This window comes from Gorilla gorilla, chromosome 7, assembly GCF_029281585.2.
Source record: "Gorilla gorilla gorilla isolate KB3781 chromosome 7, NHGRI_mGorGor1-v2.1_pri, whole genome shotgun sequence".
NCBI classification, from domain to species: Eukaryota; Metazoa; Chordata; class Mammalia; order Primates; family Hominidae; genus Gorilla; species Gorilla gorilla.
The window spans coordinates 25,307,428-25,332,160 of NC_073231.2; the positions used below are offsets into that span (position 1 = coordinate 25,307,428).

At 43.9% G+C, this 24,733-nt stretch overlaps 1 protein-coding gene across 1 annotated transcript; it reads right to left on the reverse strand.

The window, feature by feature from the left end:
• Positions 1-417: 417 nt before the first annotated feature.
• On the reverse strand, positions 418-23,193 carry LOC129524009 (uncharacterized). Its single transcript, XM_055348217.1, has 5 exons — positions 23,065-23,193; positions 22,351-22,490; positions 14,464-14,617; positions 13,899-13,967; positions 418-659 (listed from the first exon to the last, which is right to left on the reverse strand). Exons 1-5 carry the CDS (start codon positions 23,191-23,193, stop codon positions 513-515), a joined length of 639 nt encoding a protein of 212 aa, XP_055204192.1. The 3' UTR covers positions 418-512.
• Between the last annotated feature and the right edge of the window lie 1,540 nt (positions 23,194-24,733).

Consider the following 24,733-nt stretch of genomic DNA (forward strand, 5'->3'; position numbering starts at 1 on the left):
CATGTCATGACAAACCACAAAAGCCAAGTCATCGCCACCCATTTTTCACCTTTGTTCTCATTGAAGGAGAGCAGCTATTCTAAAACTTGTCCCCCAGATTCTCAAAACCTCTGATCCACTGTGGCTCTGGCAGTCCCGGTTTCTCCCACCCCATTCTCCGGCTTTTCTCAAGCTATTATTCTTCTAACTCTTTCCTGAGCAGCACTTTGCCTTTTCTAAAGAACAGGTTACGAAATTTCTAGAACTTGTCATTCTTCTACCAATTACCTAGATCCACACAACAGAGGAAAGAAGAGAAAATAAGGGCTGGGGATCTCCAAGTGTTCTTCCAGCTTGACAGTTTAGTGATGGCTGTGCTCTCCCATGAAGGAGAGGGCAATTGATTAAAATCATTAAGAAACAGGAGGTACAGAATTCAGTGTTCAAATGGGCATGCTCTTTATTTAGCACAGGAGGTGAATTTACCCAGTGGGCTGGATTAATTGGGGAAGGTGGCCTGGAGAAGCTGGGGCTTATGCTGAATCCAAAAGAAGGTAAAATTTACTTATAATGAGGAGAGAAAGGAAGAAGAGACTTCCCTGTGAGAGAAATACCATCAGCAAAGTGCAGAGGTGGACATGGTTTGCCAGACTCTGAATCCAGGGGTAGAAACCACATCCCTGTCGGGGAGAAAAGAAAAGGTGTGTTGAACCAGGTTAATCAAGAGAAGCTCATCAACTAGTATACATGGTCTTAGGTGGTAGCATGACCTTGGTAAATATGCAGAAACATGTACTAATTATAGGGTCCTGCCTCCATTTGGCAGTGGGGCAATCATCCTTTCCTTGTCTCCTCCAGTCTTAGGGCTCTACCCATCTTCTGACTGCTGTATCAGTCCCTGGCCTCCTGTCATTTACCCAACGAGGATACAAAGATGCTGGAGTGGAAGCCAAGTGGGGCGCGGATCACCTGAAGTCAAGAGTTCGAGACCACCCTGGCCAACATGGTAAAACTCCGTGTCTCTACTAAAAATACAAAAATTAGCTGGGCGTGGTGGCAGGTGCCTGTAGTCCCAGCTACTAGGGAGGCTGAGGCAGGAGAATCACTTGAGCCTGGGAGGCAGAAGTTGCAGTGAGCCGAGATTGAGCCACTGCACTCCAGCCTGGGTGACAGAGTGAGACTCTGTCAAAAAAAAAAAAACAAAAAAAAAGGAAGAAGAAAAGAAAGGGAAGGGAAGGGAAGGGAGAAAGAAAGAGACAGACAGAGAGAGAAAGAGAAAGAGAGAAGAGAGAGAAGAGAGAGAGCGAGAGGAAGACAGAAAGAGAGAGAGAGAAAGAGAAAAAGAGAGAGAGAGAGAGAAAAGGAGGGAGAGAAAGAGAGAGAAAAAAGAGAGAAAGAGAGAGAAAGACAGACAGAAAGGAGATAGACAGATGCTGGAGTGGAGAGGGCAACATGGGCTTGTCTGTCTACGAAATGAAACACTTTGGAGTAGAAAGGAAAAGCCATGTAGGAAAAGGAGAAGAAAGAAGAAGGAAGAAATCAGCTCTCCCCTTTCCCCCAACCTTTTCCTGGCAGCTTGGAGCTTCTAATGGTCGATAGAAGGCTCCATCATCACCAAACAGTGCAGCGTACAGACACAGCCACCTATTCTGAAGCCACTGGCTCTCTAGGGCCCCAGGCTTGCCTCTCCAAATGCCTGATTTGGAGCTTCCCTTGAACGTCTCATAGGATTTTGCGTCAAGCTCAGCGTGGCCAAAACAGAGTCCATCTTCCCACTCACCACCTGCTTCTGCTCTTGGGTATGTTTTCTTATCATCCTCCTCTGGTCTTTCCAGCTGGTCCCCTCCTTCTCCTTCACATCCCACACATCCAGGCAGCTGCCTGGTTATGGCAGCGCCACCTCCAGAGCATCTCTTCATGCTATTCCCCCTTTTTATTCCCATTGTCACGGTCCATGCCTGCCCCTTGTGGCCTCCCTGGCAAAAGTGTTCTAACTGTTCTCCCTGCCTTCATTCTCTTCCCTGCCTCCTTCACCACTCCCTTGATGCTGTGGCTGAGGTTGCCTTTCTAGTGCCACAGGCCTGAGGATATCCTGTCTCAGGTTTCAAAATACAGATGAAGGGGCCAGGCATGGTGGCTCACATCTATAATCCCAGCATTCTGGGAGGCCGAGGTGGGTGGATCACTTGAGGTCAGGAGTTCAAGACCAGCCTGGCAAACATGGTGAAGCCCCATCTCTACTAAAAATACAGAAATTAGCCAGGTATGGTGGTGCGTGCCTGTAATCCAGCTACTCAGGAGGCTGAGGAAGGAGAATCACTTGAACCCAGGAGTTGGAGGTTGCAGTGAGCCAAGACTGTGACACTGCACTCCAATCTGGGTGACAGAGGGAGACTCCATCTCAAAAAAACAAACAAAAAATATAGATGGAACCCCACTGCCTGTAGCAAAGTGTTTACACCCCTTAGTCTGCTCCATCAAGCCCTGTGAATTCTCACTCTATCCACATGTTTGGCCCCACCTCTCACTCCTTCTCCTCACTTTCCCTGTTTAATAACTAACACATCACTTCATCTACTTCCTTAGCCTTTACGATGGTGTTCCTTTAGCCAGTATGCACATCCTATTACTCTTCTGTATCACTTCCTAAGATATTTGTTTTTCCTTCCAGGCTCAGTTCAAACATTTTGTCCTTCTCCTGGAAACCCTGCTGGGGTGTGCCTAGAACACAGTAAACCACAACGCATTTCGGTGAAGGGATGAATGATTCAATCAATCAATGAATAAAGCGATTAATAAAAGATGGATTTGTTGCCTGGTCTTTGAGGTATTCACTTACATTCCAAGCCATTTCTTCTTGCCTGGGCTGAGCTTCCCCAGAGCCTGCCTGTTCTGATCGATCTGCAACATCTTCTAAAGTATGAATGATGCACTAAGTTAAATATAGGATTTGACTAGTTTTTGTTGCAGGCACTTTGGCTCAGGGCATGTAAGATCAACTACAGGTTGGGCTACAGCATGGTGCTCTGAGCCCTCAGTTTGAAATTCCAGGGATGGGGAAACACTAGCAAGTTCAAAGCCAGACCAAACCTGAATGTAATATTTAGAAGGCTGCTCCAAGACTATACTCCTGGACCAAAATGCTTAATACACACATCAGCATCCTTGGCTTTCCAGAGTGGGTAGGTGCTGGGAGACAGGCTCCAGAAAAAAAACTAAGCTCTGTGGATTCCACGGCTTTATGTTCACCCCACCTAACCCGACCTGCAGGCATGGGGGACTTCAGGGGCTCTGACCTTCGTCCTCCTGCCCCAAATTTCCACACTGACAGCTCCATTTCTTCATAGGAATACACGCTATCAAGTAGCATGTGCCCCAAAGTGACAATTATGTCATGACTGCCTGACTCTGAAGGAGCTCTTCACCCTGGTTGGGGGAGAACCCACCACCTCTAGGAAAAGGAATAGAAGAAACATGTTTGAGTTGAGTCATGGAAAATATAAGCAGAATACAGAGGACTCCTCTATAGACACCCTGTGAGTGACCTAGGCTGATGCAGAGCAGGCCCGAGGAAGGGAAAGAGGAGAGAGGAAAAAAGAAGCGAAGGAAAGGAGACTGACACAGACACCGACAGTGTCTCATGTTTATAAAAAGGTTTCACGGCTTGGAAAGTAATTTCAAATGTATTATGTCTTTTGATCCCAACACCACCACGGTGGGTTAGAGCAAGCAGCTATAAATTTTTTTTTTTCATTTCATAGGTGGGGAAACTGAGGCTTGGTGGGGCCTGACTCACTTAGAGTCAAAGAGCTAGTCAGAGGCTAATCCTGGATTTCAAACCTGTCTTCTGACCTCCAGCTGGGCGATCTTAGTACTACACCACCATGCCTCTGAATGTGGCTTTTCAGAAGCAAGCCTCTCTAAGTCTGGCAAATATCCTACAAACCTAGCATACAACTGGCTTTTTACAATGGGTACAAAGTATGGGAATGTAAGGGAGCCCCCCCAGGTAGCTGAGGACCTAGGGACTGACATTCTGGTTCACTCTCTGGCCTCTCAATTGCTAAGATCTCAAACCTGCTCAAGGTATGATTAATTTCACTAATCCTTGTGGACTTCTGTCATCCAGGTAAAAAATAACAATAATAATTGTCCTCTGGTGTCTATATGCCAGCAAGCACTGCAGGCCAAAATCAACCCTGGGTGATTATAAAAGTGGCTCTGGTGAACTCCTGCCTGCACCTCCTGCAGCCACATAGAACTATTCAAAATGATAATCTGGCATGTGGTAGTAACTCAGAATGGATGGGTCCATCACTCACAGAGCAGTGGGTGCAGCCTCCAGAGTTCTTATGTCTTTTGCCAGGGCCAGCATTTCTACTCCAAGCTCTCACTCATCCTCTGCACAATTTATTTCGGCAGAGTGCCCTTCATACACATCAGCACTGCTTACTTTACCCTGAGAGTCAATCACCAGGTGCCAAGAGAAAGGGAAGTTTCCTTTGGGGAGATTTAAAGGGAGGCTTAGACTCAAGGTGACTGGGGCGAGAGAAGAAGAAAAGAGGGATGGCCGTGGTGCAAAAGAAGACCCTGACTGGACCCTGAGATGAGACCCGGGAGGCCATGGGCTGCGGAAGGAGGATGAAGGTGGGCCTGGGAAAGAGAGATCAGAGAACTGAACTATTCCAGCCCCTCCCCACTGCACCAAACAGCTGTTTGCCCTTGGCACTGAGTTTCTAGAGGCTTTAATTCAAGTTCTGTCACCCAGGAGTGGGAGCTACTTAATACCACTCCTAGGAATTCTGAATAGAAGGAATCCTGGGAAGATTGTTAATAATTACAATAAAAAATGACAGGCAGTCGTGGTGACTTATGCCTCTAATCCCAGCTGGAGGCTGAGGAGGGTGGATTACCCGAGGTCAGGAGTTCGAGACCAGCCTGGCCAACATGGTGAAATCCCATCTCTACTAAAATAGAAAAATTAGCCAGACATGGTGGTGGGTGCCTGTAAGCCCAGCTACTCCAGAGGCTGAGGCAGGAGAGTAAGAATTGCTTGAACCTGGGAGGCAGAAGTTACAGTGAGCTGAGACCGTGCCACTGTATTCCAGCCTGGGAGAGAGAGTGAGACGCTGTCTAAAAAAAAAAAAAAAAAAAAAAAAAGACAAATGTTGGGATTGGAGAGACTCAACTAATACTATCTCTTTCTTTCACCTGAATTCAGAACTGAGAAAGAGGCTCAGGAATTGGACAGATGAAGACATGTGAAAACAATGTCGTTGTTACCAGTAAAGGTGAGGATAGAGACTGTATCATAAACAGGTTTGTCTAGGTGGCTTAATTTCACTCTATCCTTGTTATTGCTTGTCCACCCATCCTCAGACCCCTCTGAAATTCAAGCCTGCCTCTAGAAAACACACTAAGAGAAGGAGAGAAAGGAGCTGAAGCAGCTTCAGGTAGGCTGGCTCGAGAAAGCTGAGAGGAGGGAGCGGATCCACACAAGCTCTACTCCTTCTCTCAAACATGCCCATCTGAGAAGTCATGAAGGCCCAAGAGCTCCCTTTGTGGAAGCTTCCCCACCTGGAAGAGGACAAATGGAGAATAAGTGTCCTGTGCCCCAACAGCTGACATCTGTGTAGTCCTTTACAGATCACAAAACACCGCCGTGCATTTGCAAAAGGAGTCTTTGAAGTAACTGTCTAAGTGACTCAAATTATGATTTTCATGCCCACTCTAAGCAAAATATGGGTTCAGAGGACCCCTATCCCCCAGTCAGTCCATGGCAGAGCTGGAAATCAAACCAGATTTCAAGCAAGTATTTGAAATCAGGTTTAAAAAAATATACCCAACAGGTGAGGTGAGACACTCTTGCAGCCATAGCCATTAATGACTCCAGGAGAGGTGAATGGGCAGATGGACTGAGGAGTGCAGCAGTGGAAGTTCAGGGACACTTCTCAGTCTAACAAGCACTTACTGAGCACCTACTGCATACTGCATGCTGTGTTGCACACTGGGGATAGAACCGTGAACAGACATGACCCCTGCCTTGTAAAGCTGGGGCAAAATGGGAAGGGTCTAGCAATCAAGAGGCTCTTTAGAGAGGGAAGCAGCCGCAGAGGTGATGTATGTGCACCCCTGGGACATGCAGGGATATTTCTGGACTCACATCCCAAGAGGTGATTCAAGATGCAGAATCAGCCCCAACTCAGATTGGCCTTGTGTGCTCATTAAACAGCGGTAGCCAGGCCAGGCACAGTGGCTCACACCTGTAATCCCAGCACTCTGGGAGGCCGAGGCAGGTGGATAACCTGAGGTCAGGAGCTCAAGACCAGGCTGCCCAACATGGTGAAACCCTGTCTCTACTAAAAATACAAAAAAATTAGCCAGTCGTGGTGGCAGGTACCTCTAATCCCAGCAATTTAGGACGCTGAGGCAGGAGAATCGCTTGAACCCGGGAGGCAGAGGTTGCAGTGAGCCAAGATCATGTCACTGCACTCCAGCCTGGGTAACAAAAGTGAAAGTCAGTCTCAAAAAAAAAAAAAAAGTGGTAGCCACCATAGCCTGACTATAAAAAGGTAAAACTCCCTGCTCTGTTATTACATCATTGCTTTGTGTTTGCATTTTTATTTTTTGCCTTTGACTTGTTTTGTTTTTCTCTGGGTCCTCTAACAAAATTCTTTCTCCAAAACCTCAAACCCTTGTGAGATGAACCAAAATAAGGAGAACTTGCGTATGCCCAGACAGGGAATGAGAAGTGAACCATGGTGGTGACCAGAGCAAAACCCTACAGGTGCCAGGAAGGACCAGAAAGGGTCAAGAAAACAAAGTGATAAAAACGCACAGCGGGGAGATCTAGACAGCTCCGTGTTTTGAATCTCCTTAGTTTGGTTTGAAAACCCATCTAAACCCAAAACACTGGAAAACATATTCTTCTTTATTAGGTAGCCCACGTCTTCCATTTTCAGGTTTGCTGAGAAGGAAACAGTATCCAAAGGCTGGGAACTGTCCTCTTATGTTCACACTATAAAGTCGTCTCCACCAGCATCTACCATTCCCATGCCATTTTAGGGATCTGCTCTCCAATGATAGAGCCTCAACCCTCAGTCATGGTTTTCTAGGATATATGCAGTTTCCCCATAGAGCAGGAAAGAGCCTAAGTGGATGACGTTCTTCTAGTAGAGCTTCATAGCCCTTTTATTACATACGGCTTTCTTCATCTGTCCTATGGATAAAAGGCCAGCCAGAGAGGGCAGGGCAACATTCAACCCATACTCAATAAAGAGGATTATTTGTAACAAGCATTTAATGTCTTTTCAAAGCTTAATAATCAGTGACCTTTTCAAGATTTCTCAATGTGCTGGAATCTACCTCAGTCTTGATAATGATCATCTGTGGCTTCTGTTATCCTGGAATCTCACATCTGGCTGGGCTTGTTCCCCTACAAGAGGTTTAATTTATGTGCAATAAATGCATCCAATCTAAGAGTATAGATAAATGAATGTTTTAAAGCATCAGTTTATTATTTAAATATCATGTGGAGTGAATCAAGCAATGATTTTGCTGAGTGGAGTATCTCTCTAGATGCTTATTATAATAAGCCTTCTGGTCTTCGCTATCAATTAATCAAAACCTATCAATCGGCCACATGCGGTGGCTCACACTTATAATCTCAGCACTTTGAGAGGCCGAGGCAGGCAGATCACTTGAGGTCAGGAGTTCAAGACCAGCCTGGCCAATGTGGAGAAATCCCATCTCTACTAAAAATAAAAAATTAGCCAGGCTTAGTGGCAGGCACCTGTAATCCCAGCTACTTAGGAGGCTAAGGCACGAGAACCACTTGAACCCAGGAGGCAGAGGTTGCAGTGAGCTGAGATTGCACCACTGCACTCCAGCCTGGGCAACAGAGCAAGACTCTGTCTCAAAAAAATAATAATAATAAATAAAAATTTATAAATTTTTAAAACCTATCAATCATTTTATTTTTAATTTCTTCGATAGCTTTATTGAGGTATAACTGACATAAGATTTATATGTGGTACACCAATGAAACTGTCACCACAATTAAGATAATGAACATAAATATTACCCCACTCCAGATTTTTCTTACGACACTTTTCTTCCTTCTTGCTCCTACTCACTACCCCCATCCCAGTAACCCCAAGGAATACATGCTTTATATTGCTGTAGATTACATTGCATATTCTATAATTTTATATAGATGAGAGCATACATTATGTAGTTTTCTGGGTCTGATTTTTTTTTTCACTCAGCATAATCATTTTCAGATTCATTCATGTTTATGTGTGTATCTGTCATTCCTTTTAGTTCCTAATAGTCCACTATGTGGATATACCACAGTTGGATTATCCCTTCACCTGTTGATGGACATTTAGATAGTTGCCAGCTTGAGGCTATTAGAAATAGAGCTACTATGAACATGTGTGCGTGAGTCTTTGTATGAATATGTTGTTTCCTTTCTTATGGGTAAATACCTAAGAACAAAATGGCTAGATCATATGGCCTGTCTATGTTTAATTGTGTTAAACTTCTCAACTGTTTTCCAAAGAGATTTTGCCATTTTATATCCCCAACAGCAAATTATGAGAGTTCCAGTTGACCCATATTCTCTCCAATACTTGGTAAAATTAGTCTTTTAAATTTTAGCTATTGTAATGGATGTGTATTAATATTTCATTTTAACTTGTAGTTAGTATGCAGTGTTTGTAGGTAAGTAATGGATTTTCATCATGCTTTTAATTTGCATTTTTCTAATGATTAATATTGTTCAGTAGCTTTTCAGTTGCTTTATTTTCCTGCTGTCTATATATTTCTTTGGTAAAGTGTCTCTTAAAATCTCTTGCCAATTTCTAAAAATCTGTTTGTTTTCTTATTAAGTTTGGGGAGTACTTTATATATTCTGAGTCCTTTATTAGACGTGTACTTTGTAATTATTTTCAAACAGTCTATGGCTTGCCTTTTTATTCATTTAACTGAGTCTTGTAAATAACATATGAACTAACTTTTGATGAAGTTTATCAATTTGTTATTTTATGGATCAGGCTTTTGATGTCATACCTAAGAAATGACTGATTAACCCTAAGTCACAAAGACCTTCCCTAGGTTTTCTGTAGAAGTTTAACAGTTTTAGGGCTTACATTTAGGTTTATGATCCATTTTCACTTAACATTTTAATACAGTGAGAGGTATGGGTCAATGTTTCTTTTTTTTTTTCTTTTTTTTTAAGACAGAGTCTTGCTCTTGTCACCCAGGCTGGAGTGCAGTGATGTGATCTCAGCTCACTGCAACCTCTGCCTCCTGGGTTCAAGCGATTCTCCTGCCTCAGCCTCCTGCGTAGCTGGGATTACAGGTGTGCACCACCATCCTAATTTTGTGTATTTTTAGTAGAGATGGGGTTTGACCATGTTGGTCAGGCTGGTCTAAAACTCCTGACCTCGTGATCCGCCCGCCTCGGCCTCCCAAAGTGCTGGGATTACAGGTGTGAGTGACTGTGCCCAGCTCCAGTGTTTATTTTCTTGCATAGAGATATCCAAATGTTCTAGCACTATTTGTTGACAAGGCTGAATAACGTGTGACTATGTTATCTCATTTGGACTTTACAACAAAATGTTTTAATTCGTATGCTACGTAAGAGGCTGAAGTGTAACAAGGTTAAGTTACTGACCCAAGCTAACACAGAAAGCTGTGGCTTTTGTTTTGACTATAACTTCCTCTCGATATTTCAAGACTCTGAGCTTTTTCTGTGTACCAAAATCTTGCTGAGAGCAGCAGGCGATCTGGAGAGAAAGAGGTAGAGGAGGAAAAAGCACCATGTCTCCAGAGCTGGAGGGCCCAAGATAAAAAGCAATGCCTTTGGCTTCCTTAATATAGCCTCTTTGCTCCCTGGAGTGAGCAATAGCTTTGCTCATCTTCGCCCCTCTGCCCTTTCTTTTCTGCACTGAGGGTACTACATCTGCTCATGCACACTCACTAACAAAGATTCCTGAGTGAGCTGACATCCTCTCAGACCTACTTACCAAGCTGTGCTTCCTGGTCCAGGACTGAGTGCACTTGGAGAACAGAAGGCACCCTCTTTATCTACCCCCAAATGTCCTATGGGCTAGCAATGGCTTTTCCTGTTCCCCTGGCCCATTCCTTGACTGGGAATATTTTTAAAGCAAGAGGTACTTTACTCTTTGGGGTACTGTCACAGGAGATTCTCCCTCAGGCCTGGCTCATGGTCCCTGATCCTTATTGAATACCCCAAACTGTATCCTAGCTAGTGATAAGTCTGGTTGTTCTCTTTCCTATCTGTGTGTGTCTGCATGAGTGGCTGTCACTTCATTTCTGGACTTTCTGCCTCTAGGACATGGACTGATTTTATCATCTGCTGGCTTCTCTAACTTCCTTCCTTTCTCCCCAGGGGCAAGGGGGTGCATCTGTTTTCATGATCTCCCATCTTGAATGGTAATCAGTGTTCCACCAGACGTGGCTTCCCATATCCTTGACTTTATCTTAATAAATGACCCATCATATTTAGCAGAAATCATTGCATCTTTGTTTAGGGATTAGGACTAGAGATATATTTAAACTGCATTGAGCACTGGTAATCCTGAAAGGGCTGAAGCAATTCTGACAGGATGATGGGGCCACAGCAGTTAGCGCATTCGCTCAGTTGCAGATGTTATTAAAGCAGCTGTCTGTTCTCAGCACAGAAGAGATAAGCAGAGATTGGTATGCATGTGCACATATGTATACGGGCTTGCTCTGGCATGCATGGGTGCATGCAAACACACGTGCCTGCACACTCCAAAGCATGAACCCATGTAATAATGCTTGTATGCCTAAGCAAATCCCATGAGCCTGCACATGCACAGTCGTGTGTAGGACATATCTCTTCATGCACATGTAAACATATAGACCCATTTTCAAAATGTTGCAAATAATATGAAGACATGTCTATGTACATATACACAGGTAACCACATCCCCACAATTATGGTGGTAAAAATATGCAAACAAACAGCTACTCTGTAGCCCTCTGGTACAGTGTACAGTGTTCAGGATGTAAGCCTCTGGGTTCCAGATATAGAGACTGCAAGAAGCTCCAGGTGTCTTATGACTGCTTCTTCCCGCTTTTGTGCACAGCAGTCTCTATCTCCTGGGTGTCTTAGCAGAGCCTTCCTTGGCTACCTTATGATGCCAGGTATTACTTGAAAACCCTTCTAAATCCTGATCAATTCAGCCTCCCTTTGCCCCAGGAGCTGGGACACCACTAATAGCATTAAAGCATCTCAGCTACCTGCCCACAGTCTGCCACACAGCCACTGCCCCACCTACTAGTGGCCTTGATGTTTCATTGATTTATTTATTCATTCTGTTCACAGGTATTTCTTGAGTTCCTGCTGTGTCTAGACCTGTGCAACGAGTTGAATAGGATACAAATGCATTTCAGACTTATTTCTGTCTTTCAGGATCTTGTGGGAATATAAGGCCTTCATACACAAACCAGTTATATAATAGTAAAAGACAGTTATATAATGGTACAATAATGCTAAGTGCTCAAATGAGCATGCACTGGGGTCCCTGAGACCATGTTTGGATGTTCACTGGAAGCACTACTGAGACTCAGCATATAATTGTCCTCATACCTAATATTCATTACAATGATGTGGTGAGCATGCTTAGCTAAATCATAAGGGGAAAGGGGACAGGCAGAGTCTGGTGGAATCCACGTGCAAGATACCTCACGCTCTCTCCAACCCTCAGCAACAAAAATGCAGCAACATGTGTGTGATATTTCTGCCCAGGGCAGCCCAGTAAGGACTCAGGGCCAAGGATTTTATTGGGGGTGACTGCATAGGCACAATCTGCCTAGCATGTACCAAAACTCCAGCTTCCCAGAATGGAAGCAGGTGTTCAGCATAAACACCACCTAGACACTGTGAGCCACCCTTATCAATTAGGGAATGTATTATATAAGCATAGGAAACTGGCTACATTCCAAGATGCCAACAAAGGGCAACCTTGCCATCAGGCCTTTGTAAAGAGAGTGGTGTCAGGCTTGTTCCATTAACTCTTCTCTGCACAGAGCAGCAAGGAAAGGCGAGCAGTTCTAGAAAGAGAAATATGAGTCTGAGCTGGGAAGAGGGCTTTTGAACTGAGTCTTGAAGGATGACTGGCGTTTAAGAAGGCACAGGGTGCTAGCAGTGGAGAGAAAGACAAAAGCTTAGCTCAAAGGGAGATTAAGCAGGGTAGCAAGGAAGGACAAAGAGAGGCAGAACAGGATTCTCTATCTATTCATCAAACATAAATGCGATATTTGCTACAAGTTGGAAACTCTGCTAGGCAGCGAGAACTTAGATCCAATCCTTAAAGAATTATAAACCAAGAAGGGAAATAGACAAATAGCCCAACATTTCAGTAGCAGGGTCAAAGAAGAACCCAGCCACATCTCAGGAAGCTCTGGAACATTCACATCGTGCTGAGACCTGAGATATGAGGATTTGCTGGGTCAAGAGGGACAAGAGGGAGAATAGTTCTCCAAGACTGCACATGCAGAGGCCTAGAGGAGAGAGAACATGGTGAATCCAACCTTCTATTCCAAATTGCTGCTCCTGGGCAGGCTAGGGCAGTATGTGTGTGTCTTTTGCATGTTTGTTCTGTTTTGCTGCTAAATGAGATTCAGATCAGCAGGGCAGGTTCACATTCAATTATGTAGCTGCTTATATTGTTGAATGTCCATCAAATATGCAACTACAGCAGGTCCTTGAATAACATTGTTTCATTCAATCTCATTTCATTATAATGTTGATGAAAAAGAATCCATTTGCAGCCAGGGCCACTGTCTGTGTAGAGTTGGCATGTTCTCCCCCATGTCTGCATGAGTTTTCTCCTGGTGCTCTTGTTTTCATCCCACATCCAACAGTTGCGCATGTTAGACAAACTGACCTGCTCGATTTTCTGAGACTGGGTGAGTGTGGGTGTGCATGTGAGTATGCCTTGTAGGGGGATGACATCCTGTCCAGGGCTGGCTCTTGCCTGGCACCCTGAGCTGCTGGGATAGGCTCTGGTTACTCATGACCCTGAACTGGAATAAGCAGTTTGGAAAATGAATTATTGGAAAATGAAAGCTTGTAAAGTACATGATAATGATATAAATGCATGACAATAAATGATGCAGCATGAAAATGCTTAGTGAGCCCACAAGATTTGTGATGGTTTCAAACTGTGTGGTGGGAGGAGGTGCTCCTGAAAATTCTCACTTTACAAACATTTGTTCCTTGATGTAACCCACCACCACTATGACCATTGTCATTCACCAATTCACCAAAAATCTGATGAGTAATTATCCTTTTATTAATCTTTCTAAAGTGTATGTTTGGCCCACATTTATTTCAGTGTTTAATATTAGAGGTGTTCGGGTCTTCATTTAGAAGTTTAGTGATGTTTTCATGACAAGAAATACACTGTAGGACCTTAACTCTTGTTTATACCAATGAACCTAAGGGAAAGTTGGTTTTGTTGTCTCTCGCTTCACCTAAAGTTGCAGTTTCCAAGGACCTTTGGATGATGGTAATTGAGGGCTTACTGTATTTTATAGCGAAGACACCAGAGTTCGTAACTATTAAGAGATGTTCTCATTCCCCTGGTTATCCCTGATTCTCTAACTCACATCTAATGTGTTGGCAAGTCCTTTTGTCTGTACCTCCAAACCTATCCCCCATCAGACCCCCTCTCACCATCTTCACTGCTATCCTAGAAGCCCTAGAGACCAGCATCTCCTTCCTAAGCAGCATCAAGAGTAAATTAAACCAGGTAATATCTCTGTCCTGTAAAGCCTTACAAATACTGACCATTGCATTTGCTGAAAGGTCCATACTGCTTACCAATGCCTAATGCCCCAGTTATCTGTCCCCTGCTTACCTTTCCACCCTTGGCATATTTCTCTTCCTTCAACTCAGTGGACTGGGTGCCCTGGTCTTCTTTCTGTCCCTGGAACACACCAAGCTTATTCTTACCCCACGGCCTCTGCACTGGCCGTTCCCTTTGCCTGCAACTCTCTTTTCCCAGGTCACCAGCTCACTGGCTCTTTCTGATGCTGCAGGTCTCTGCTGAAAAGCAGCTCCGCAAAGAACTCTCTCAGCTTCTGTATCTCAAGCTCTCCCTTCATCCCCCGCCCCCAAAACCCTCCTCTATGACTCACTGTTATTTTCTTTATGTAACTATTTATCCCCATCTGGATTCTTCCCCCATTTGGATTTTATTGTCTGTCTCCCATCAATGGCAAAGTAAATTTCCTGACGCCAGAGGTCTTACCTAGCTTGCCTGGCGTCTTCTTCAACAAGTATATGATCAAATGAACGAAATCTTTCTTGGCTAGCAAGTGGTTGGACTGGGGAATTAACAGAGAACACTAGACCTTCTCTTCTGCCTGTCTTGGGACACAGAGCATTCAAATCCCTCCAGCAGGGGGATGAAGAAGAAATACCTGGCAGATGTGACACAGCAAGGAGACCTGGGCAGCCAGTGGACAGAAGGACAGTGGGCCCGGAGGACACCCACCAGCATACTTGCTGGGGCAGAAGAGGGGACTGTGGCCAGTCCATCTACAGGCAATGCAGGGGGCAAGCTGAGCCAGCAGCCTTAAGAGGAAAGAGAGAGTTGGTACATGAATTCCAAGCGAGTGCAGAAAGATCATCCAGACACACGGGGTGTTCTGATTGACAGCAGAGAAGCAAAGCAATGAGGGAAACAGAGGCAGGCAGGCAATGTCAGGTGTGGTAGCCAGGCACTAGCTGCTAATCTGGGCTTTAAGGTCACAACTCTCTCCCTTGGGAGAACTGGCAAGAGTAAGGCTGGCCTAACCCTGGAAGAGTGGGGGCACCCACCAGAGTGGCAGTTCAGAACCTCCCGATCTGCATAGGGTACATTTGATGGAATTCTGGGCATGAGCAAAGATGGGGTGCCTGAGCTGGGGTGTGAGGGAAGGGTGTGAGGAGCAAGGATGGACTTGATAGGGAGCTTCTCCTTTCCTTTTTTTTTTAAGTACAAAATTATACATATATTTATATATATAATAATATGACATATCTATGTACAACATGGCTGGGACAGTTGAAGAAACTATACAATGGTGTTCAAGAGAGCAAGATTCTGTAATCCTCTTGCTGTTTCTTTCATCCAGCAGGAAGCTTGTGGTTGATGTCAGAGGCCCAGGCAGCAGGAGTTGGCACATTGCTGTCAAGTGGCCACAGCTGTAGCTGTTAGGAGATAGAGTAGCAGGAACAGGGAGCCAGGAGGCCATTAAACCACAGAGCCAAGCATGAACTTGCCTCTTTCACACTTTTCCTAGGGAGCAGACCTGAATGGACTTATCTCGAACCACCAAGGAAAGAGGCTGGAATAGGGCTTTGGGAGCAGATCTCTTCAGCAGGAGAGAGAATGGTACCAGCAGCCCTTCCCACCAACATCCGTCCAAGCTGTCTGCATTGAAACACAGAGCTCAGAAACTGCAGCAGCTTAAAATGCATTCTATTCTATCTCTGCTCCCAGAGTCTGCAGAAGCTAAGATGATGCTCTTTAAGGGCAAACCATAGACACCTTCCATCCCTGGAGGGTTAAATGTGGAGAAGGAGGAACAGAGGAAAGGTCCCTGCACCTGTGAACGCAGCCCCTTCCCCACATGCAGTGAAACTTGATGAAACAGCCCTTCCTGTTGGCACCTCTGGGTCCTGGGTGGGCCTGAGTCCATGCCACTCACTGATGGGGAATAGCATGGCTCTGTTTGCATGGATGCAACTCCCCAGCAGATGGTGAATCAGACCTCGATGTCTCTGTGTGCGCTTTATACATTTTACTTGTTGGTAATGAATTTACAAATCCTTTAAGTATGGAAAACAGAGCCTTCCCACAAGCTGAACAGATGGGAGAGAAGGCTTTCTAAAGGCTCTTCAAAGTGGCCTTTTTCTTCACCCCCTCCTGGCTTAATATCTCTCTCTATGTCTACAAATGCTTTATTAGCTGGGGGTGAGAGAGAACCTTCCCTGAGTCTCTTTCTCTGGTTCCCTAGAAAATACCAGGCAGGCCTGCCCCAGCTAGGAACGCGTCAGCAAGAGAGCACTGGGCCCTGGCCAAGAACCTTCATTCAACATCGTATTCCTGGAGTGCAGCATAACTCATGGAGAGAAAAAAGGAAGCAGAACCTCTTGCAAAGCTGCCCCTGACTTCTCTGGCAGGGAAAGAGGTTCTCTTCTTTGTGCTGAGAGCTTCCTTCTGAGTGGCCAGAGTGTGGTGGATTGAATGGGTTCAAGCTGCAAGCACTGCAGCAGACTGAACTAATGTTTTACCTTTTCCTGATCCATACCCTTTGCCGTATCACTTTTCAGTGCACCTTGACGCTGAACTTGGCATGCGACTTGCTTTGGCCAATGGGATATTAGCAGACATAAAGCAGGCTAAGAATTTGTGATGGTTAATTTCATGTGTTCATTTGACTGGGCTAAAGGATGCCCAGATAGCAGCAATACCTTATATGTGAGCGTGGCCATGAGGGTGTTTCTGGAAGACATTAACATTTGAATTGGTGGGCTCAGTAAAGCAGGTGGCCCTCCTCATACAGGTGGGCATCAACTAACCCACTGAGGGCCCACATAAAACAAAAAGGTGGGAGGAGGGCATTTTGCTCTCTGTTTGAGCTGGGACATCTATCCTCCTGCTCTCAAGACTTGAGTTCTCTGGGTTTCGGGCCTTTGGACTTGGACTGGGACTTACCCTATTGACTCCCCCTAGTTCTCAGGCCTTTGGGTTTGGCCTGGAACTACACCACCAGTTTTCCTGGGTCTGCAGCTTGCAGATGGCAGATCATGGAACTTCTCGGCCTCTATAATCACATGAACCAATCCCTACTAAGAACTCTTTTTCTATATATCTACGTATATCTTACTGGTTTTGTTTCTCTGGAGAGTCCTGACGCATACAGGCTTTAAATGAACTTGCTCACAGAAGCATGTTTCTTGCTCCATCAGAAGGACGTCCCTGGGTAAGCTCACTGGTCCCAGAAAGAGGAGACACATGGGGCTGAGCCAGCTCCCTGCCCGCTAGATATGGACCCAGGATCCAAACAGGCATATTAGATGCCCATGGTCAAGAGCCTGGATCACGTACTTCCTCTCACTCTCAGCATCTCCAACACAGAGCACCCATGTAGAAGAAACAATAATTACACAAACGGCTATGATTTACTGAACTTATGCTAAACAAAGGGATAATGATTATATTCATCTTATAGAGTTGTTTTGAAGATTAAGTCAGATGATAAAGTTTATTCCTTTTTTAAAGATTTAGGTTTATTATCCCACTTAATCTTTGGCCCACAGTTTTTGGCCCATGACAAGCACTAAATAAATGTCATTCTTTTTTTTGCATTATTTATATGCATTAATTTTAATCGTTAAAACAACCCTCAAGTTAAATATCATTATCTCATTTTACAGATGGAATATTGAAGCACAGACTACTTAAGTGATGTGGCCAAAATTACACAGCCAGATACGTGGGAGAGCTAGGATTGAAACTTCTGTTTAACCCTGGAAATAATTAAACAATATAAAAACAAGATGCAGGACAAGTGCGTATTCAGATTTTGGACACACAGTAAATGCTGAAAATACCATAAAAGAGTAAACCTATATTGATACGGAGCAGAGTTTTGACAACTTGACACTCCCGACATTCTGGACTGGATAATTCTTTGTCATACAAGGACCAGCCTGCGCACTCTAAGACGTTTAGCAGCATCCCTGGCCTCTCACCCACTAGATGCCAGTAGCACCTCCCCTGCAAGTGGTGACCACCAAAAGCTGTCTCCTGACATTGTCAAATGTTTTGTGAGACCCAATGTTCTGGAAGTATCAGGCAAGGCTTCAAGCAGAAGGCAGGCTTTGAGAGGTCCTGGTAAGAGCTTACACAGAGTTCCCATCCTTAAATTTCAAAAACCATTTAAAAATCTTAAAAATAAATTAAGGGAGAACATTTTTTTATTTCTTCTTAAAAAGAAAAACCGAGATACATGTGCGGAACATGCAGGTTTATTACCTAGGTATACATGTGCCGTGGAGGTTTGCTGCACCTATTGACCCATCCTCTTAGTTCCCTCCCCTCAACCCTCACCCGCTAACAGGCCCTGGTGTGTGCTGTTCCCTCCCTGTGTCCATATCATCTCAATGTTCAACTCCCACTTATGAGAACATGCAGTGTTTGGTTTTCTGTTCCTGTGTTAGTTTGCTGACGATGATGGCTTCTAGCTTCATCTATGTCACTGCAAAGGACATGATCTCATTCTTTTTTATGGCTGCATAGTATTACATGGTATATGTGTACCACACCTTCTTTTTCCAGTCTATCATTGATGGGCATTTGGGTTGCTTCCATGTCTTTGCTATTGTAAATAGTGCTGCAATAAGCATAAGTGTGCATGCGTCCTTATAGTAGAATTATTTATAATCCTTTGGATATATACCCAGTAATGGGATTGCTGGTCAAATGATATTTCTGGTTCTAGATCCTTGAAAAATCACCATGCTGTCTTCCACAATGGTTGAACTAATTTACATTCCCACCAACAGTGTAAAGGCATTCCTATATATCCACATCCTCTCCTACATCTGTTGTTTCCTGACTTAATAATCATCATTCTGACTGGCATGAGATGGTGTCTCATTGTGGTTTTGGTTTGCATTTCTCTGATGATCAACGACATTGATCTTTTTTCATGTTTGTTGGCCATGTAAATGTCTTCTGTTGACAAATGTCTGTTCATATCCTTTGCCCACTTTTTGATGGAGTTGTTTATTTGTCTAGTAAATATGTTTAAGTTCCTTGTAAATTCTGGATATTAGACCTTTGTTAGATTGGTAGATTGCAAAAATTTTCTCCCATTCTGTAGGTTGCCTTTCATGCTGATGATAGGTTGTTTTGCTGTACAGAAGCTCTTTAGTTTCATTAGATCTAATTTGTCAATTTTGGCTTTTGTTGCAATTGCTTTTGGCATTTTTGTCATGAAGTCTTTGCCCATGGCTATGTCCTGAATGGTATTGCCTAGGTTTTCTTCTAGGGTTTTTATGATTTTGGGTTTCACATTTAAGTCTTTAATCCATCTTGAGTTAATTTTTGCATAAGGTCTAAGGAAGGGGTCCAGTTTCAGTTTTCTGCATATGGCTAGCCAGTTTTCCCAGCACCATTAACTGAATAGGAGATCCTTTCCCCATTACTTGTTTTTGTCAGGTTGGTAGAAGATCAAATGTTTGTAGATGTGGGTAGATTTGTTTCTGGAGGTCTCTGTTCTGCTCCATTGGTCTAGATGTCTACTTTGCTGGCAGTGTCATGCTGTTTTGGTTACTGTAGCCTTGTAGTATAGTTTGAAGTTAGGTAGTGTGATGCCTCCAGCTTTGTTCTTTTTTGTTTAGGATTGTCTTGGCTATACGGGATCTTCTTTAATTCCATATGAAATTTAAAATAGTTTTCTCTAATTCTGTGAAGAATGTCAATGGTAGTTTGATGGCAATAGCATTGAATCTATAAATTACTTTGGGCAATATGGCCATTTTCACGATGTTGATTCTTCCTATCTATGAGGATGGAATGTTCTTCCATTTGCTTGAGTCCTCTCTTATTTCCCTGAGCAGTGGTTTATAGTTCTCCTTGAAAAGATTCTTCACATCCCTTGTTAGCTGTATTCCTAGGCATTTTGTTCTCTTTGTAGCAATCATGAATGGGAGTTCATTCATGATTTGGCTCTCTGTTTGCCTATTGTTGGTGTAAAGGAATGCTTGTGATTTTTTCCACACTGATTTTGTATCCTGAGACTTTGCGGAAGTTGCTTATCAGTTCAAGGAGATTTTGGGCTGAGATAATGGGATTTTCTAAATATAAAATAATGTCATCTGCAAACAGAGACAATTTGGCTTGCTCTCTTCCCATTTGAAACCTCTTTATTTCTTTCTCTTGCCTGATTGCCCTGGCCAGAACTTCCAATACTGTGATGCTCTACTATGGTGAGAGAGAGCATCCTTGCCTTGTACTTGTTTTCAAAGGGAATGCTTCCAGCTTTTGCCCATTCAATATGATATTGACTGTGGGTTTGTCATAAATAGCTTTTATTATTTTGAGATATGTTCCATCAATACCTAGTTTATTGAGAGTTTTTAACATGAAGGGATGTTGAATTTTATCAAAGATCTTTTTTGCATCTATTGAGATAATCATGCGGTTTTTGTCTTTGGTTCTGTTTATGTGATGGGTTACATTTATTGATTGCTGTATGTTGAACCAGCCTTGCATCCCAGGGATGAATGAAGCCAACTTGATCATGGTGGGTAAGTTTTTCAATGTGCTGCTGGATTCGGTTTGCCAGTATTTTTTTGAGGATTTTCACATCGATGTTCATCAGGGATATTGGCCTGAAGTTTTCTTTTTGTTGTTGTGTCTCCTCCCAGTTTTGGTATCATAATTATGCTGGCTTCATAAAATGAGTTGGGAGGGGGGGTCTCTCCTTTTCAATTGTTTGGAATAGTTTCAGAAGAAATGATACCAGCTCCTCTTTGTATTTCTGCTAGAGTTCAGTCATGAATCCGTCTGGTCCTGGGGTTTTTTTGGTTGGTAGGCTATTAACTACTGCCTCAATTTCAGAACTTGTTATTAGTCTATTCAGGTATTCGACTTCTTCCTGGTTTAGTCTTGGTAGGGTGTATGTGTCCAGGAATTTATCCAAGTTTTTCTAGATTTTCTAGTTTATTTGCATAGAGGTGTTTATTGTATTCTCTGATGGTAGTTTGTATTTCTGTGGGGTCAGTGGTAATAGCCCCGTTATAATTTTTTATTGCACCTATTTGATTCTTCTCTGTTTTCTTATTAGTCTAGCTAGTGGTCTATTTTGTTAATTTTTTCAAAACACCAGCTCCTGGATTCATTGATTTTTTCGGAGGGCGTTTTGTGTCTCTATCTCCTTCAATTCTTCTCTGATCTTAGTTATTTCTCGTCTTCTGCTAGCTTTTGGATTAGTTTGCTCTTGCCTCTCTAGCTCTTTTAATTGTGATGTTAGGGTGTTGATTTGAGATCTTTCTAGCTTTCTAATGTGGGCATTTGGTGCTATAAATTTCCCTCTTAACACTGCTTTAGCTTTGTCCCAGAGATTCTGGTCCATTGTCTCTGTTCTCATTGGTTTCAAAAAACTTCTTGATTTCTGCCTTAATTTCAATATTTATCTATGAGTCATTCAGGAGCAAGTTGTTCAATGTTCATGTATTAGTGTGGTTTTGAGTGAGTTTATTAATCCTGAGTTGTAATTTTATTGCACTGTGGTCTGAGAGACTATTTGTTATGATTTCAGTTCTTTTGCATTTGTTGAGGAGTGTTTTATTTCCATTTAGTAGTATTTGCATATACCCTATGCACATTTCCCATATACTTTATTTTTTAAAAAAATTTGTATTTCCATAGGTTATTGGGGAGTAGTTGGTGGTTGGTTACCTGAGTACGTTCTACTGGTATATTTTAAATCATCTCTAGATTACTTATAATACTTCATAAAAGGTAAATGATATGAGTAGTTGTTATTTTGTGGTTTTGGTTCCTATTATATTTATTGTTGTGTTGTTATTTTTATTCCTTTTTTCCAAATATTTTTTATCTGTGGCTAGTTTGGTATGGTTTATGAATGCACAGATATGCAGGGCCGACTGTGTTAGTTTCCCAGGGCTGCCATAGTGAAGTGGGTGGCTGAAAACAACAAACGTATTCTCTCTCAGTTCTGGAGGCCAGAAGCCCAAAAACCAAGCCCATCAGCAGGGTTGGTTCTCTCCAAGCGCTCTGAAGGAGAACCTGATGGAAGAGCCACATCACCCTCCTCCCCTCCCGTTGGTTGCTGGCAATCCTCAGCAGGCTTTGACTTGTAGCTGCATGACCCTAATCCCTGCCTTTGCTGTCACATGTCATCTCCTTGTGTCTCTTCTCCTAAGGACAACAGTCATATTGGATTAAAGGCTTACCCTCTTCCATTATAACCCCATCTTGACTAATTACATCTGCAATGACCCTATTTCCAACTAAGGTCTCTTTCTGAGGTACCGAATGTCAAGTCTTCATCATGTCTTTTTGTGAAACACAATTCAACTCATAACAATAACGTCTCTGTGAGATCTCACGGATCTCCTGGATGATCTTCTCTCCTCCCAAACCTGTATTCTTCAGGAATACCACTCCCTGTTAATCCCAGAAGGAATGGAGCCAAAAGAGATCACCCCTCTGTAACCCAAGAACCCCATATGTTCCACCATCCCTTCCATCAATTTGTACCCATGGGATAGTACTGCTGCCCTACCATATGCACTGGAGTTGTTTTTCTGCAGCAGGTGCGGTGCTTTTCACGGCTCTATCCATCCTCTCCTCCCCAGATCCCCTGGAACCACCCATGGCCTGCATCTGTAGAATGAGAGCCAGCGAGCTATGCTCCCTCTGACACTATGAAGGAGTTTGGTTTGATGATAAAAGCCTACAAGAAAATGCAAGCCTTGTTCCAGCAGCACGATGTGGTCAGATTTTTTTTTTTTTTTTTTTGGCCTTCTAGGACCCTCAGACTCACTTAAATGAGAAAGGGACCCTAGTTTTACCATGCATGTTAAAGTTAGGATATTATGCCAAACTTCTAACTGCCTTGAAGTGGACAAAGGGAGGGGGGAAGGAATTGAAGGAGGTCCCAGGAAGCTATGCTGGGGCAGTGAGGAAGCTTGACCTTGTCAAAGAAACAAATAACCCCCCTAGGAAAAATCAGTGGGATAAACTCTTAAGAGGCTGATTTTGAGAGAACAAGGATGAAGGAGAGTCAATGACAACCATCCACACTGGGGGATACCCATGAAGAAGTGGGGGATAAAATCCACCAGCTTCTGCATTGTGAGCCTCACCAGCTGGGACACAACTTTGCTCTATGGTCTTTGAATGGAAAGACCATGGTAAGAGCAGCTAAGTGCTCGGTTCTAAAAATGTTGAAGACTGTAGAACATCAAAATGGCCCTGTAGCCAGGCAGATCATTACCAGGGAAATTCTCGTAATAGCGACCAAGAGACCCATCCAGGAAAAGTCACCTTTAACACAGGTCGGAGGAAACAGCATTAGCTGGGGGCTGTATGGTTCTGGGCCTATACCACTAGCTTGAGCCTCCATGGCCTCATCTGTAAAACAGGGACATGTGAAATCTCAAAAGTCCTCTCCCAAACTTACAGACCCTGCATGTGGTCCCAAGGATGGAAACTGAAGAGAAATTTTCTTCTAGCACCTTTTCCAACCTGCGCTCTCATTTGTTTTCTCTTAGCAAGCCTCCCACCTTGTCGCACCAGCTGTGGGTTTCTTGTTAGAGCTCCAACCTCATAAATACCTCCATGGCCAGAAATTGTTTCTCTAAAAATGTAATATGCATGCAAACTCAACATGTGAAACCCCACAACAATTGAATTCTTCTGTACCCCAAAATCAATTGTCAAAGTGCACATAAAATTACAACAGTGCTAAGCTTTCCATAATGAGGTGATTGTGTTAAGTGAGCATCTGATTTAAGAAGTGGCTCAGCAGTACAGGGCTGTGTGGCATCATCTAATCAGGCTGCAGCAGGAAACATGCTAGCTTCCAAGTGAGCAGACCGCAGTGGAGGGGTGAGCAGGCACCATGCCAGTCTGGAGGTGTGGTGGGGAGGAGTTGGGCTCATGAGTGAGGAGGCACTCCCTGATTCAGGCCCCCCCAGTCTTCAACCTCTTCCCCCACCAAGAAAAATGGAAATTAAAGCTTTGAGGACAGAGAGGGAGCAAGAGAGGGGAGGCATAAATAAAAAGAGGGCAAGCAGGGTGAGAGGGCTGCAGAGATGAACACAGATGACCGGCAGGAGTGAAGGTCTGCTCCATGGACAGAGACAAGCTGCTCTGGCATCTGAGCTCGTCACTGGATAGACCTTGGCTAGAGGCACAGCTCAGCCCTGGAGGGTCAGAGTCTGTCCTTTGTCCTCCTTTGCAGGAAAGGAGATAGGCCCAGAGTGATGGGATAGGTGTTAGCCATGAAGGAGCTCGGAGTCACCCTAAGTCTCTTCACACCCGGACACATTTTCCCACCTGCTTGTCATTTTCCAAAATGCTGCTATTACTTTAGCTTTTCCAGTGCAATTTTTGGGTCACACTGGGCTCTCTCCCTCTGTTTCCTCCTTTATAGAGCAAATATTCCGTAGAGGAGTAACTCTTCATACCTTGGTAGCACTAGCATGTGGGAGAAGACGGGTAGACATCCTGGAGATAAACACGCATCCTCAGGCATGGATGTATATCTACATCTCAAGGGCCAGACACTGAGCAAGGGGTAAGTGCAATGCAGGGATGTTGGCATGGCACCTCCTGATCTAGTGTAGAAGAGGATGATAACCCCACACACCCAGCACTGAGTGTGTGTGTGTGTGCCAGTAGGGAGTGCTCAAGGTGAAGGGCAGGAGGGAGGAACAGAGCGGGGCCCATTTCTCAGGGCAAGAGGACTTCTGAGCAGAGTCTTGAAAGAACTACAAGATTTAGCAAAGAGAAGAAAGGAAGAGAAAAAGCATCTGCAAATGCACGGAGGCCAAGAAAATGTGACCTGTTTGAAGACAGATGAGAAGTTCTGAATGGCTGGAATAGAATTTGGCATCTGGAGAACCAGCAAGAATTGAGGTGGGAAAGGATGAGACAGAGCT

Excerpts from the sequence above, each read along its gene's own strand:
- LOC129524009 (XM_055348217.1), bottom strand. The coding sequence starts at position 23,193 with ATGGAGGCTCAAGCTAGTGGTATAGGCCCAGAACCATACAGCCCCCAG. Across the intron at positions 22,491-23,064 it reads CTATTACGAGAATTTCCCTG|TGTCAGAGGGAGCATAGCTC; the intron begins GTAATGATCTGC and ends ACTCCTTCATAG. Across the intron at positions 14,618-22,350 it reads AAACAACTCCAGTGCATATG|GCTGCTGGCTCAGCTTGCCC; the intron begins GTAGGGCAGCAG and ends TTTCCTCTTAAG.